This window comes from Sciurus vulgaris, assembly GCF_902686455.1.
Source record: "Sciurus vulgaris genome assembly, chromosome: 6".
NCBI classification, from domain to species: Eukaryota; Metazoa; Chordata; class Mammalia; order Rodentia; family Sciuridae; genus Sciurus; species Sciurus vulgaris.
The window spans coordinates 136,706,000-136,723,663 of NC_136466.1; the positions used below are offsets into that span (position 1 = coordinate 136,706,000).

At 37.6% G+C, this 17,664-nt stretch overlaps 1 protein-coding gene across 6 annotated transcripts in view; it reads left to right on the forward strand.

Moving 5' to 3' along the window:
- Nucleotides 1-2,785: 2,785 nt before the first annotated feature.
- The window catches only part of C6 (complement C6), a 77,424-nt gene continuing 62,545 nt past the window's right edge, over nucleotides 2,786-17,664 (forward strand). For 4 of the 6 annotated variants that reach the window (XR_013764679.1, XM_079145064.1, XM_079145065.1 and 1 more), the window contains exon 1: nucleotides 2,787-2,932. Coding sequence is in view for 4 of the 6 variants with exons in the window: in XM_079145064.1 (XP_079001190.1) it covers nucleotides 2,863-2,932 (70 nt within the window). In the remaining 2 variants the exon portion in view is untranslated. Of the gene's footprint in view, nucleotides 2,933-17,664 lie in introns of all 6 variants that reach the window. The other 2 variants (XM_079145068.1, XM_079145066.1) reach the window with 2 other exon arrangements.

Here is a 17,664-nt window from a genome sequence, read left to right on the forward strand (position 1 = left end):
TTTCTCAGTGTTCAGAGAAATGCAGGTCTTGTATAGTGTCTAGGAAACCAGTAGTGGATTGAGAAGAGGTGGTTCCATTAAACCATTAGGGAGTCAGTGGTGATCATTCAAAGAATAGTTCATGTAGGTTGCTTGTATTTTTAGCTCAGATTGAGAAGAGTGAAGTGAATGAGGAGAAGATAGCAAGACATTAAATGCAGTTTACTTATTTTATTTAGAAAATATTTCTAACAATTTTAATAATAAAGAAAAAAGAGCATGTTAGCCTGAGGTCCACAGAAGCTTCTATTTCCTCCATATTTGACAGTGTGCATCCATGATACCCCAAATGAAATAGTTCAGTTTCCCATTTCACTTTATCTATTCACATATTGTCTGACAAAGCACACTCTTTGGGTTTATGAAATAAATGGGATCATTAGCCTTGGTTCTAATGAGAAATGATATTATTTTTTGCTGTAACAATCAGTTGATATACGTATACTTAGCATGTGAAAAGGCTTTCAGATAGAAGCTTCCACTGTTCATTATCTTATATTTAGTGTTATTTTCTTGGTAGAAAATATCATTTGGCTGTGGATCTATCATCATTAGAAGAGGAATAATGGTTTGTAACAGAGTACATATTCTCCTTCTGGAAAAATGATAATTGTTCTATCTTAACTTTCCATGTCCTGGCCCTAATATCCTTCTGCACTCTCCTATTCCTTTATAATTACAGCCTTTCTCTACTTGTTGGTCCCTAGCAACTTTCCATGTTATGAAAAGACAGGGCATTTTTTGTGAAAAGTATTCCATGTCACCAGCCAACACTATAGAAGCCCTGCGGTTGCTGAAACAGCTCAGCTGGAAAACTTCAGAGCACGCTTATTTCTCAGCAGCACATATCCAAACGTTGTTTAGAGAGCATCTATATTCTTTGCACACCCAGAGGCAGAATTCAGCACAGTTGCATACAAATATTTGATTCCTAGCCCTGAAGCCCACTCCTTAGTCCCAAATAAAACTACTCCTACTTCCCAAAGCCAACTGGACACTGTGGTTGTATTTATCAGGCCAGAAATCTCCCCCTCTGGAGTGCAACATTTTCTGTAACGGACCTGCTAGTAAATATTTTAGGCCTTGCAGGCTATACATAGTGTCTGTTGCAACTATTTCACTCTGTTGTGGTACAAAAGCAGCCACAGGCTATTACTAATTGTGAGACTTAAATCCAATAAAAAAGCATTATTTATGAAAACTGGCAGCAGGCTAGCTTTGCCTCACTGATTTGTAGTTTGCAAATCTGTGCTCATGAGTGGGATATATCATTTAACTATTCCTGTGGACCCAAGATGGGGAAACCAACTACATCATTGAAAAGATGCTATATTCACAGTTGATTCATGGTCAGTTCTGGTATCTGGATCAGACGTTTGTACTTCATGTCAAGGACTTCCCTGTACTACCTTTCATTCTTTCTGCCTGTGCTTTCTCTGTGCAGTGCAAACCACCATCTCATTCTCAGTCCTTCCCATGGCTCATGTTAATCCACAGCCCCATTTCAGCTCGTTCTACAGGCTTCTGACTTTGTATCTCTCTAGGTGATGTCTTCTGGAATTTTCCCTCAGCTCCAAACACCTCAAAATCAGGAGAAACGTGTTTGATCTTAGGACCTCTAAGATCAACCAAACAAGTATACCTGCTTACGTAAGGTACTTTTTCTTTCCCTTTTATCTAATATTTCTTCTTTTTATCCCTTCTCTCAGGCACTTAAGGATGATGCTGGGACACCAGCCCCAAGCTGTCTTCCACTCTGGTGTACAGCAGTGCACTACTTTGCTTTTGTCCTTAGTCTCAAATTGCAATCTTTAAAGTCCTAATATCTTAGAGGCGAAAGAAGACAGACCATTTGCTGATAATTTGTCTCTGACTTACTTTCAAAAAGTTACTACCAGGTCTGTTAATGTGCCTTTGAGCGGTAGTTTTCCGTTTGGGCATCAGAGAATCTTTACACCAGCTAAGATCATTATTTCTCACCACATGGTGGAGATTTAAGTAGTTTGAGAAATATTTGTTTTAGCTGTTTTCCATATTGGTGATATAGTGAAAAGTTTGACAGTTCAAAGATCACATGGTTAATTAGCACAGGCTCAAGATAATATAAATCTCCACATTCTCAGGCTCTTCCCTATTTCTATTGCACTGTTTTGTTCTGCTTTACCTTAATGTGATAGCCATATTAACCAATGTCAATCTGCATTGTGACTGTTTCATAGAAGTAAACTCATCATCCGTCATAAAGATCCCAAAAGATCATTGCTAATTCAAATCTCTGCAAATTAAATTTTCTATTTGGTTTTGCAGGTATATAGAAACATTTTTATTTCTAATGAACTTGTATCCAGCAACCTAACTAAATTTATCTATTAAGTCTAAGGCTTGTCTTTCAGTTCTTGTGAATTTTCTTCATAAACAATCATGTTGTTTTCAAATAATATATTTTAAATTTCCATAAGTATGCTATAATAAAAAAATCAATACATGTGTTAATTAAATGGACACAGGCCTAAGGAGGAAAAATGAAAAGCAATTATTCTATAAGGTTTATAAATAGATTCAAAGATTTCTTTTATCTGTGGTAGCAACAGTCTTTGCAATAACCTTGAATGTGAAAATTCAGGACCCTGTATGACATATCACGCTTAGCATTTCAGGGTTACTGCTGATTGGAATACTCACTTGCAAAGTTCAAATTTCCACATAATGTTTATTTTGGCAATGCTCTAGGTCATTGTCAGGTCTCTGGGATATACAGTGCTACTTTGTGTTAGCTAGCAATGGGGAAAGAAGCCTTGCTTGGATTATCATAGACCCTCTTCAATGTACATACCTATTGCTTCCTCAGTCATTTGTAGATTAAGACCCTGGACACCACAAATTCTATTTAAAGGTGAGTGACCTAGTTATTTCATTTTTAATCTCAATATTTCAAAATTATAGATCATGAGTCTAATGAACTCTTTTATGCATGAAAGTCCATCACTCAAACTGTAACCTTTTTGTTGTCTTCCTTTCAAACCAAGAAATTACTTTGTGTAAACCTAAAACAAAAAACCAACCAAAAAAAATCCACCAAAGTTTTGTGTTTTTTAAAGAAATGTCCTCTCAGAGGACATTTGAGATCAAGTTTCTCTGTGAGTTAAAACTATAGCTAAAACTGAAGCAAACACACTCTTTAACCAAGGTCAGTCATGTGCCTGGACTCCCCAGCTTATTCTACCAATGGTAAATATAATTTTTTGAGTCTCTGGGGCATGTACAAAAATAAGAAATAAGAGATTCAAAAAGTTTACACAGGAAGAACCTACAATTGGGACTAAACCAAAGCATCCTCTGAAATCTTTCTGGTTCGCTGTGCTGAACCCCCTGTGGATATATGGTCCGTGAGTGTCACATACACCAGAAGCTAACAGGCTAGAATAAGGTGGACTTTCTTCTGAAGTACAATTCTCTACTGGTCACAAAGTCATTCTCAAATGGTTGATCACTGATTTTCAGAGAGTTCAAGAGGAGGGAGCAAACATGAGAAAATTGTAAAATTGTTGCTCTGAAGTGGAAGATCTTTCCTATGTCCCTCCAGTCACTTAACATTATTTGATTCCTGTTGTATGAAAATTGTACAGTAGTGGGTAAAATGCCTCATGTAACATTACCTCCAAAATACCTAGAGGTATTAGAAGCTAATTAATAAGGAAACGTGGTGAGCTGTTTAAACAAACAAACAAAAAATTGTTTTTATATTTGAATAAAATTTTTCCTTTTAATATAAAACCATTTTTATTCATAGCAATAAGATATTTTAAAATGAGAAGCTATCAGTTAGCTCTTCTTTTTGACCTCATCAAATAAGGGTTTTTTTGTTTTGTTTGTTGTTGGTTTTTTTTACCTTTATCTTACTTATTTATATATGTGGTGCTGAGGAGCAAACCCAGTGCCTCACATGTGCTTGGCAAGTGCTCTACCACTGAGATAGAATCACAGCCCTACTCAAATAAGTTTTATTGTTATCATCTTCATTTACATTGTTTTCCAAATTACCTCAGAATGTTTATAGTTAAAGAAGAAATCAAAATATAAGAGTTCTATTCTTGTAGCTTTTGATTATAATTGGGATAAAATCCACCTATACCTTCAAGCTTTTGTAAATTAAAACAGATAATACCTGCTAAGAACTGAGAACTGACAGTTTCTTACAATTCCACTCCTGCCACCACACATAAGCAGCAGCAACAACAAACATGAGTTTAGGTTTTCTTTCTTTGTTTTTTAATATAATCTCCTTTTTTATAATTGTTTAATTTGTTCTAATTAGTTATACAGGTCAGTAGAATGCGTTTTGATAAATCATACATATATAAAGTATAATTTCTCATTCTCTGGTTGTACTTGATGTTAAGAGCTCCACAGGTCATGTAATCACATATGCACATAGGGTAATAATGTCCTATTCATCCTACTCTCCTTCCCCAAAAGGACTTAAAATCTACACACTACAGTGATGCAGCCACATCAACGTTTATAGCAGCACAATTCACAATAACTAAACTATGAAACCAACCTAGGTGCCCTTCAGTAGATGAACGAATAAAGAACCTGTGGTATAAAAACACAATGGAATATTACTCAACCTTAAAAAAGAATGAAATGGTATTTGCCAGTAAGTGGATGAAGCTAGAGAATATCATGCTAAGCAAAATTAGCCAATATTAAAGAACTAAAATTGAATGCTTTCTCTGATATACAGATGCTAATTCACAATAAATGGGGAAGCTAGGGAACAATAGCGGTACTTTGGATTAGAAAGAGCTCAATGCAATGAACTTTCCTCTTAGCACTACCTTCACAGTGTCCCAGAGATTTTGATAAGCTGTATTGCTATTCTTATTTACCTCTAAGTACTTTTTTATTTCATCCCTGATTTATTCTATCCATTTGTCATTCAATGGCATATTACTTAGTCTTCAGATGTTAAAGTAGCTTCTATTTTTTATTTTTTTCATTGACTTATAATTTTATTCCAATATGAGCTGATAGAATGCACATTTTCTCTATTTTTTTTTTTTTTGTATTTGCTAGGAGTTGCTTTGTGACATAAGATATGGTCTATTTTAGAGAAGTATCTGTCTGCTATTGAGAAAAAAGTATATTCTCTCATTGATGGATGAAAAATTTTATATATGTTTGTTAAGCCTAAATTATTGATTGTATTATTTAGTTCTTTAGTTTCTTTGTTTAATTTTTTTGCTTGGAGAATCTATCTGGTAGTGAGAAGGGTGTGTTAAAGTCACCTAATATTATTGTGTTGTGGTCTATTTGGTTCTTGAAATTGAGAAGGGTTTGTTGGATGTACATAATTGCTCCATTTTGGGGGGCATAAATATTCATGTTTGTTATGGTCTTGTCATTGTATAGTTCCCTTAAGCAGTATAAAAGGTCCTTCTTTGTCCCTTCTGATTAAATTTGGCTTGAAGTCCACTTTATCTGATATGAGGATAGAAACCCCTGCTTGTTTACGTGATCCATGTGAGTGATATGTTTGTTTGATCCTTTCACTTTCAGTCTGTGGATGTCTTTGCCCATGAGATGAGTCTCCTGGAGACAAGATATTGTTGGGTCTTGTTTTTAATCCAATCTGCCAGTCTATGTCTTTTGATTGATGAACTTAGGCCATTAATATTTGAGGTTATTATTGAGATAGGATTTGTATTCTCAGTCATTTTGGTTTATTTCTGGTTTTTAATTTGAATTAGTTTCTCCTTTGGTTCATTATTCCTTTAGTGTCATTCCTCCTTTTGCTGGTTTTCTCTCTTTTTTTTCTTCATTTCATCTTCGTGGAATATTTTGTCAAGAGTATTCTGTAGTGCAGTCTTTCTAGTTGTGAATTCTTTTAACTTTTGTTTGTCATGGAAGGTGTTTATTTCACCTTTCAAATCTGAAGCTTAATTTTGCTGGGTATATTATTCTTGGCTGGCATTCATTTTCTTCCAGAGCTTTGTATTTATTATTCCGTGACCTCCTAGCTTTGAGGGTCTGGGCTGAGAGATCTACTGAGATCTAGATTGGTTTACCTCTAAATATTACATGTCATTTTTCTCTGGCAGTCTTTAAAATTCTATACTTATTCTGCATGTTAGGTATTTTCATTTTAATGTTCCCTGGTGTAGGTCTGTTGTACTTTTGTACATTTGGGGCCTAGTAAGCCTCTTGTATTTGATTTCCATATAATTCTTTAGGTCTGGGAAATTTTCTGATATTATTTCTTTGAAAATATTGTGCATTTCTTTGGTTTTAGCTCTGTGCCTCCATCTATTTAAAAAAAATTAAATTTGACCTTTTCATATTGTCCCATACTTCTTGGAAATTCTGTTCATGGTTTCATAACATCTTCTCTGCATGGTCAAATTTATTTTCAAGATTATATATTTTTTCTACATTGCCTGAGGTTCCATTTTTCAAGTGGTTTTAGTCTGTTGGTGATGCTTTCCACTGAATTTTTAATTTTGCTTATTGATTCCTTCATTTCTAGTATTTCTGCTTGATTTCTTTTCAGAATCTCTCTCTCTTCATTGAAGTGATCTTTTACCTCCTGAATTTTATATCTGATTTCACTCCTTACATCATCCTTTACCTCAAGGATCAGTTTAACTGTGTACATTCTAAACTCCTTCTCTGACATTTCTTCCACTGTGGTGTCATTGGATTCTATTTTTGTACATCTTGGTTTGTTTGGGACAATTTGTTCCCTTGTTTTCTTCATGCTGTTTGTGTGGCTACTCATCTTGTAGTGTGGATCTGAGGCAGTACAGTTTCTACCCTGTAGACTTATAGTATCCCTGAAGTTTTCCAATACCTCATGTTTAAAGGGGAGACAAATAGCAACAGCAACCAATGCAAATAATATATGGCCTTAAACCACATAACCCCTAATAAGATATCTATAATTTTGTCACAATAAACAGAAATGATGTGTTCAATTATTGTTTTTATACAATAAAAAACAGTAAGTTTGCTGAAGAACTTACAATTTGAGATTGTGGACAAAGAGAGAAGGAGTGTCATATGATGGGATTTTAAAGTTAAAAATTATAGGAAGAGTGAAAGAGGGAATAATTGAGGTTGATTGTTAACAGGAGAAAAGAGAGTTTCAAGGGAAATAGATATGAGAGAGAAAAATAATATATATAAAATTTTAAAAGTTTAAAGTTTAAAAATAGGAAAAGATATAAATAAAAGAATGCAAAACAAACTGAAATATACTATTCAAACATCACAGACCTCAATAAACTGAGGCATGAAAAATTGTTGCTTTCAAAAATGGTAAAAATGTGAGCAAAAAGAAAAGAGAGAAAAAAAAAACTCAGTGAAAAACAACTGTTTTTCACTAGGGTTCAAAAGTTTCTCAGCTTCACTTCCCAGCATTTAGGTGGGGTTGTCATTTGTTCTGCACAGGGCAATCAAGGCTAGATACTGTGACCTGTGAGCCATCCATGAAGGTGTGAGCTATGGGCCAGGTGGGAGGCCAGAGAGGAAGTGGGAGACTGGGAGCTGGGGAGCTGTCGGTTCCTATTGGGTGCCAGATCTGGCAGGACTTGGGGACAGGTGGATGCCATTTTGGGGAGGGAGGGAGTGAGTAGGGAACTGGCTGCTGCTGGGAATCAGCAAGTGCTGGCCCAGGGTGGGCCCCGAGAACCAAATAGGTTCTGGACTGGCTGGCTGGGTGAGCTGAGGGCAAAATGCCCTGATACTCTTTTGGAACATTCCGACTTCAACCCACTGTAACCATTCCCAACAGTTCTCACGAACCTCTGGGCTCATGGAGCTGGGGAGAGATAGCTCTCTCCTGCCTCTCTAACCTGTGTTCCCATGGCTAAATGCAAAATCATGGATCTGGGTTTCCAAATTCCTTAGGCTCCCCCAAGCTGCAGTTCCAAGATGTATCCTGGAATGCAGACTGGTGGAGACTTTTTTTTTTTTCTTTTTTATATATATCCAATTAATGAGTCAAACGGTCTCTGGTTAATCTAGGGCAGACTGCCCCTCCAGAATCAATAATTTTCACTGAGACCTTGGGGAGACATATCATTTCCACTGTTTGAGTTCTGAGTAGCTGAGTTAAGAGAAGCACTGCTTCACGTTAATCCACCATCTTGAGAACCCTGCACTCTCATTTGAGTTTAGGTTTTCTTGCTGATATTTTTCCTGCATGAGAAAAGATTAGTTTCAATAATGGGGAGTGGTGAAGGGGTGATATCTCTAATGAGTCCAGTGGTTGACAGAGAAGCTGCACATTGTTTAGGAGTCTCAGTTCCCAAAGTCCCTGAGCGAAGCCAGTGAGAAAAAGAAAAGGAAAAAAAAAAAAAAAAAAAAACTCAATCTGGAACTCAGTTACCATATTTAGGACTCACACCATCTGATCACAGTCTAGAGTGTCTCTGGCTATTCTTGACCCAGAGGTTCTGGGATGCTGAGAAAAACCAGGAAATGTGAATTGTCTACTAGGAAACTACAATCAGCAGGTGAGCAGAGTGATCTCTGAAGGAGATTCTCATTTTTATTATTGAAAAGGCCTAAGATTATAGCAGTTTATGAATTGGAAGGAAAAGCTTGGGTAAAAAGCATGCATGGTATCTTCAAGGTTCCTCTACCCTCCCCCAGACAGTGATAATGGGTTCTATTTCTTTGTACTACACTCAATACCCAGCAGCACAGAATTGATACATAAATATGTATTGATTCCATTTGAAATTGAAGGATATATTCAGTCATATGCCAACAGATTTGGTTACTTTTATTCCAGCGTTTTCTCTGAGCTTGTGGAAGAGTTCAAAAAGTACACTGATGTATTAATAAGAAATGCTCTCATTTCTGAGCATATTGGCAAAACACTTCTTATTTGCCCTTGATCTCTTGCTTTAAACAAAGATTTATGAAATGATTAACCCCATTTTATTTTTACTGAAGTATCCTTTCATCACAACTCAGAAACATAAACTAACCCCATTAAAATGCATTCAGAAGCTCAGCTTCTAAGACTCTTAAGGGAACTATATTTCAGTAGGGCAATTTGACAATATTAACAATTTTAAATTTATAATTCATTTGACTGAACCATTCTATTGCTAAGAATATACTTGCTGGCTCAATGAGTATACAACAAAAATATGCCATGATATAATTATCAAGATACTGTAGCAAGTGTACTAAATGTCCACAGAAAGGATAATGATTAAATTCAATATAGTTTATCCATGTGGTATAAAATTATGTAGCCATTAAACAAATGAGCAAATATGCATTTATTGATATGGAAAGATCTTCAAAGTTATTATGACTTGAGAAAAGCTAAGTGCATAGAATTAAACCATCCTATTTTCTCCTTTGGTATATATATTTAATGAATATATATATATATATACCTATATATATATATAAACCTATAATAATATATAGGATTATATATAATGTATAGTATATATTTATAATACCTATAAAAAAGAGGAAACAGTGATTATATGTGGGCAGACCTGGTGGTGCCTGGTGACAGGTGCACAAGAACCCAGGTTTTATTTCCACAAGCACACATTCTCTCTCTCTCTCTCTCTCTCTCTCTCTCTCTCTCACACACACACACACACACACACACACACACACTTTATTCTGTTTACAATTTTTTTCAAATCTAGACATTGGTTTCTAGTTGGTTGCATTACAAGTTGTGTCAATTTTCTTCATATATTTTTATATTTTTCAAACACAATAAGCAATATCAAATAAAAGTAGAATAAATAATGTCTTTAAAAATAAATCTGAATCTTAAGAAACCTAATTTCTCATTTTAATCCACAATTACTACAAACTAGTGATGAACCAGTCTTCATGCACACTGTCACTCTTGCAGAAGCAACAGGTGATGATGGACAGACAAGTCCAACCCTAAGGAACATGAAATCTGTACAGTCTTCCAGAAATTCTAAGACCAGTATTACACTGAAGAGACAAGAAGAATGAATCCAAATTGCATAATTCAAACCCGTTTCTAAAATGTATCCTGGACTTACTGGATTCAGCAAATATTTTTATTCAATACATGCTATGCTTGCTCTCATTCTTCTCAATGTTGAAATGAACAAAACAGAGAAAACAGACCATCATGGAGTTTACATTCTAGTGAGGAAAGATAAAAGGAAGAGGAGACATATATTTAAACTTAACTAATAATGTATTAAATATAAATAATATTAAATATAGATAATGCATTATATTAGAAGTAGATGTATACAGAAAAATGAAGCAGAGAAGGTTCATAGGAAACACTAGTAAAAGTCACTGTTTCAAATACCATGGTCAGAAATCGGATTTTATTTGTAAGAAGCAAAATAACTAAAATTGTATTTCAAAATATTTTGCACAATTAATAGCCTTATTTAATATCAAACTATATTTTCAATCTTTGCTTGCTGTAATTTGGGAAATCCTAATTTTAAAATGGATGATTTAACAGTTACTATTAAATGTGTAACACTTTTTTTTTAAATAAATAGCTTTCTATATTTTTTCTCTTATTTCACAAATTATATAGAATTGATATGTACAGTTATATGCCACCTGTTGTCTTGGTCACAAATGGCCTGTGTCCTAAAGTTGTACTGAAGGTGGTCCAGTAAGAATTTATCACCATTTGTGCTACAACTGATACCACTTGGCAGGCAGCTATATAATACAGTATCACTTAGTTTGGAGACTCACAAGGAATATCATCTGAAATTTTTTATTTATAAATTAATGCATATTACTACACTGATGATGTTACCCTGTCCATACTTTGAGCATATATGCAAAGAATGAAAATTAATTTTCATGAGCAGAACATAATAGTGAGGCTGAATGTGTTGCAAATAATCATAATTTTTCAAAAAAATAAAATTGACTTTAAAATTATCCCAATAGAACCCCCATAACTACAGAAGCTAAATATACATGCTCATGAATTTAATTGTATATGTTGCTCTTTTTGTTTGTTCCATATTTTATTGATGCACCATAATTATAAATAATAGTGGATTTGCTGTTGCATATTTGTACATGCACAAAATATAATATAATTTGGTCCCTGTCACTCCCCAGTATTTCTGTATTCCCTCCCTGCCTCCCTACTCCTGGTCCCCTTCTTCTACTCTACTGATCTTTCCCCTATCTTCATTAGCTCTCCCCTACACACATCTTGATTTCCTTTTTCCTCTCTAGCTTCCTCATGTGAGAGAAAACATATGACCTTTGACCTTTTGAGTTTGGCTTATTGCACTTTGCATGATGCCTTCAAGGTCCTTCCATTTTCCTGAAAATTGCATTCTTCTTTATAGCCAAGTAAAATTCCATTGTGTATATACATACCACAATTTCTTTATTCTACTGTGGATGGTGGTTCCATTCTTAGTATTATGAGGAAACTCCATACTGATTGCCATAGTTGTACTAATTCACAATCCCACCAACAGTGTAAAATTGTTTCTTTTATTTGACATCCCCTCCAGCATAATTACTGTTTTATTCTTTTTTCCATATTTTTATTTGTGTCTTATAGTTGTACACAATGGTAGGATTCATTGTTACATATTTATAATGCTCACAACATAACAATATAACTTGACCAATATCATTCCTCAGTATTTCCCCTTTCCTTCCTCTACTCCCATCCTCTGATCCCTTTCTACTCTGTTGATTTTTCTTCAGTTTTCATGAGACACCTGCCCCAACACACACACACACACACTTTTATTTTCCTTTTCTTTCTCTAGCTTCCACATAAGAGAGAAAAACATATGACCCTTGACATTCTGATTTTTGGCTTATTTCACTTAACCTAATAGTCTCAAATTCCAACCATTTTCTTATTTTTTTATTGTAAACAAATGGGGTACAACTTGTTTCTCTGATTGTACATGAAGTAGAGGCATATCATTTGTGTAATCATACATTTACATAGGGCAATGATGTTTGACTCATTCTGTTATTTTTCCTTCCCCCCACCCCTCCCACCCCTCTTTTTCCTCTATACAATCCATTCTTCCTCCATTCTTGCCTCCCTCCAACCCCCCATTATGTATCATCATCCACTTATCAGAGAGATCATTTGGCCTTTGGTTTTTGGATTGGCTTATCTCACTTAGCATGATATTCTCCAATTTCATCCATTTGCCTGCAAAAGCCATAATTTTATTCTTCTTTATGGCTGAGTAATAGTCCATTGTGTGTATATATACTAAAGTTTCTTTATCCATTCATCTATTGAAGGGCATCTAGGTTGTTTCCACAATCTGGCTATTGTGAATTGAGCAGCTATGAACATTGATGTGACTGCATCACTGTAGTATGCTGATTTTAAGTCCCTTGGGTATAGGCCAAGGAGTGGGATAGCTGGGTCAAATGATGGTTCCATTCTAAGTTTTCTAAGGAATCTCCACATTGCATTAATTTGCAACCCCATGAGCAATGTATGAGTGTACCTTTTTCCCCACATCCTCGTCAACACCTATTGTTGCTAGTATTCTTGACAATCGCCATTCTAATTTGGGTGAGATGGAATCTTAGGGTAGTTTTGATGTGCATTTCTCTTATTACTAGAGATGTTGAACATTTTTTCATATATCTGTTGATTGCTTGTAGATTTTCTTCTGTGAAGTGTCTTTTCATTTCCTTAGCCCATTTGTTGATTGGGTTATTTGTATTCTTGGTGTAGAGTTTTTTGAGTTCTTTATAGATTCTGGAGATTAATGTTCTTTCTGAAGTATGAGTGGCAAAGATATTCTCCCACTCTGTAGGTTCTCTCTTCACATTGCTGATAGTTTCCTTTGCTGAGAAAAAAGCTTTTTAGTTTGAATCTATCCCAATTATTGATTCCTGCTTTTAACAGGAAAAGTGAAGCAGGGAGTATAGCAATACCAGAACTTCAACTATACTACAAAGTGATAGTAACAAAAACGGCATGGTATTGGCACCAAAATAGACAGGTAGATCAATGGTACAGAATAGAGGACATGGACACAAACCCAAATAAATACAATTTTCTCATACTAGACAAAGGGGCCAAAAACATGCAATGGAGAAAAGAGTCTGTTCAACAAATGGTGCTGGGAAAACTGGAAATCCATATGCAGCAGAATGAAGCTAAACCCCTATCTCTCACCCTGCACAAAACTCAACTCAAAATGGACCAAGGACCTCGGAATCAGATCAGAGACCCTGCAGCTTACAGAATAAAAAGTTGGTCCAAATCTTCATCATGTCAGCCTAGGATCAGACTTCCTTAACATGATTCCCAACCGTTTTCTTACAAGTAACATAATTTCATTTTTTTGTCTCTTTTTTTTCAATGAACATAAAATGACTTCATTGTATTAATACTTGAATATAGCAACTGTAAAACAGTGAAGTTGTCACATACAAGGTCACATTAACCTTTACATGAAGTAGAAAATATTACAATATATCATTAAAATAACACAAAACAAAAACTAGGTAACATTTTATCTACTGTGATGAGTGTGCTTCTCTGTTCAAAAGCTCATTCCAGTCAGGAGCACAGAAGATAACACAATCCACATGCCTGCTACACGAGCCCATTTCTTCCCTTTGATTTTAACTGGGTTAAAGTGAAAACCCCAGTTCACACTAACTAGTTCTTGTGAATGGTAGTAATAGCAGGATACTCCTTCTATTTAGCAAAGATAAGTCTTCCAAAATGCTGATAAGCTTAGGATCTCATAATCATCCTTCAATGTATATGAAGAACTAAGTTGCAGTAATTCATTCTGTTCTCCAGACACTAAGTTTAAACCAATAATTGCTTCAGGGTTTCGAAAAGCAAATAATTTTTTTACCCAACTGTTTTCCCTCAGTGTCTCAAATTTCTGTACTGGAAAGAAATGGTTAAAAGTTTGAGATAGAGAGGTGAGAAACAATATCCGTCATTTCATTTCTTTCAAATTTCTTTCCTTAAAATTCTCTTCAATATGCTGTAAAAACTTGGGAATGTATCGTAGCCTTTCATGCGATAACAACCTCTTTCAGAATGCTTGGATATGTTCAGCATGTTGGAATACTTCACAGTTTTTCCCCCTGTAATTTTAAACTCGGCTCACTAAAAATGTCAAAAATATCATTTAAATATGTCAATTTTATTACCTAAATATCATCTTCAAACATATTTGCTAAATGAGATTTTTTTTTGGGGGGGGGCTACCGGGAATTGAACCCAGGGGCACTTAACCACTGAGCCACATCCCTTTTTATATTTTATTTTGAGACAGGGTCTCTGTAAGTTGCTGAGGGTGTGGTTAAATTGCCGAGGCCGCCATCCTCCTGTCTCAGCCTCCCAAGTTGCTGGGAGTTCTGTATTCCATTCCTGGGTTCATAAACCCTGGTTAGTATTTCCCTTGAGAAAACCAACAAAATTTGGTATGATACAGTACATAGGTATGATTAGTTACAATTTCTGAACAAAATGTTTCAAGAAGCTGGCTATTCAGTGAGCTTCCTTTAATAATGTTAACAACATTTACTGCATTTTTCCAATACTTGCATGAGACTCTGTAGAATTTATCTGGATGCTAAAGCTTCAAGATGTATAAAACAAGGATTCCACACAGCATCATTATCAATAACTTCCAACAACTTTTTAATTACTCTGCTATGTTTTCCAGTTATACTTGCTGTTCTATCACTTGTAATAACTTTACAATTTTTCCAGTTGAATTTATATTGACCCCCCAATGCACTTTCCTAATTCTATAAAAGTATCTAATTCACTTGAATGTGAGCTTAAATTTAAAAGGCACAAAATCATCCTTCATAGCATCTAACATAATCTAGAAGAGCTATGCAACTTCCAATATCAGTGCTTTCACCCAGCCGGATTGCAAAATTTATACCAGATTGTAACTGAGTAATAAGTGCTATTGCTAAATGTTCTGCAATAGCAAAATTTCAAAGGGATATTGTGTTATCACTAAGCATAGATTGTTTTCATTTCCAGTACTTCCCCTTGCCTTCCCCTCCTCCATCCCCCTATTCCCTTTACTCCATTGATCGTTCTGCTATTTACTGACAGCTTTTTTAAAATTAGTGTGTTATGGATATACATAATGGTGAGGTTCACTGTGGCATATTCATACGTGTACATAGGAAAGTTAGATCAGATTCATTCCCCTGTCATCCCCCTTCCTATCCCCCTCCCTCTACTCTACTGATCTTTCTTCTGTTTTGATGAAATCCCCCATCCCCACTTATTTTCTCTTTTTTTCCTTTAGACCATATTCCCCCAAGGCAAAGTTTTTAATTTATCAGTTGAATTATCATCAAAAATTGAATATACCATACCCAAACATTCTGGAAGGATAATTTTTCCAGCAGCTGTGCGAACTTTTTCTTTGGCAACAAAATATGATGACAATAAGACTTTCTCATCAATAGCAGTAGGCCAATGAAGAAATAGTGTCGATAGCTTTGTCTTTTTTCTTTCTTTTAAAATATTCAAGAGGCTTATCAATATGCTCAGAATGCTGAGTTTCAAAGTATCTTTTTAATTTTGAAGGTTTAATATTTCATTTGCAAGAATATTATTACAATATCATGCTAAGCTAAATAAGCCAAACCCAAAATACCAAAAGCATATGCATATGCTAATTCACCATAAGGGGGGGTGACTAGAGAAGAAGAGATTTACTTTATATTAGGTAGAGGGGAGTGAAGGAAGGGGAAGGGGTGTGGGGGTAAGAAGGATAGTAGAGTGAAACGGACATTATTACCTCATGTACATATATGACTGCATGACTGATGTGACCCTACAATATGTACAATCAGAAAAATGAGAAATTATACTCCTTTTATGTATGACATATCAAAATGTATAAATACATTCTACTGTCATGTACAACTACTAGAACAAATTTTAAAAATTAATTTAAAAAGAATATGAGAGGTTTCAGGATGGCGGCCTAGAGGGTGGCTGCATTTCATGTTGCTCCAGGACTCAGGATTCAAAAGAGGAGATATTGAGACACTTGGGACCAACTCAAAGCAGCCAGGTGACTCTCACCTGTTGGGAAGGCGTCCCAGATGGGACGGTGGTCCTGGAACGCAGGAAACTTTGTGAAGTAGAGCTGCTGGCGAGACGCCCCTCCCCCCGCTGGAGCAGTGAACGCGGACAACTGGGAGCGCTGTAAAGGAGGCCGCTCGGCACAGCGCTGGGACTCGGAGCAACCACTGGGGCTCCAGCGGCTGCCCAGGGGAGGAGGGGCGAGGAGAGCTGTGTGGACTCAGAACTACGGGGCCTGCCCTGAGGAGGAGGAGGAGGAACGTGGCCGCTTGGATTTGGAGTGACTGCACCAGAGCTACAGGCGGTTGCCAGAGGAGAAGCTGCGCGGCGAGCTGTTTGCACTCAGAACGACGCTTCTGAACACCGGGGCCTGCCCTGAGGATGAGGAGGAGGAAGAGGAGCGCGGCCGCTTGGATTCGGGGTGACTACACCAGAGCTACAGGTGGTTGCCAGAGGAGGGGCTGCGTGGCGAGCTGTTTGGACTCAGACCACTTCTGAACCCCGGGGCCTGCCCGGAGGAGGAGGAGGAGGAGGAGGAGCGCGGCGGGTCGTTTGGACTCGCAGTGACTGCATTAGCGCTCCAGGCGGCTGCTCAGAGGAGAAGGCGAGTGGTAAGTTGTTTGGACTTAAAGTGACAGCTCCTGAACACAGGGGGGCTGCCTGGAGGAGAAGCGTGGTGGGACGCGTGGTCTTGAGTGGCCGCACCAGAGCTCCGGGCGGCTGCCCAGAGGACCCGTGCAGCGGGTCACGTGGATTCAGAGCCACTCAGAGCGACCGCTCCTGAACACCCAGGGGGGTTATCTGGAGAAGGAGAAGGAACGGGGAGGGTCATTTCGACTCGGAGTGATTGATTGCCCAGGGCTACGGGTGGTTGGTGGGAGGAGGAGGCACGCAGTGAGTTGCTTGGACTCCTAGTGACCGCACAGGAATACTGGGCGGCTGTCTGGAGGAAGAGGCGTGTGGCGGGTCTCTGGGACTCAGAGCGATTGTACGGGGCCCCAGGTGGCTGCTCAGAGGAGGGGCCGCACAGCCAGGCGATTAGGTGCAGAGCAGGGTCCCAGGATCTAGGAGGCTTCTTGGTGGAAGAGCCGCACAGAGACAGGCTTAGGGCAGAGCGAAGGTTCCAGGCCTGCGGGCAGATTCTCTGAGGAGGGGCAGCCTAAGGAGAGTCATCTGCAAAGGGTGAGGCTCCCAGGCCCAGGAGGTAGGGCCGGGCCCCTGGGAACTTTGCAGAGGAAGGCAGCCCAGCCCAGGAGGTAGCTGTAAATTGAGGGGAACCTCTAGGAAGGAACTGACCAGCGAGACCTCCCCACCGGGTGAGTCTTCCCTGCCAGGTGAGGTTTTCCCACAAGGACGGTAAAACCAGAGACTCAGGCCCAAATAGGTCTTGCCTCAGCCCGCAGCCTAGGTCCCCTTTGGATGACCATTGGTCGACAAGTGGAGGCACCTCTGCCCACTAGCAGGGAATATACCCCACCTGGGGGCCGCCACTCCTAGAGGGGCAGCTTCCTTGTGGAGCACCGCATTGT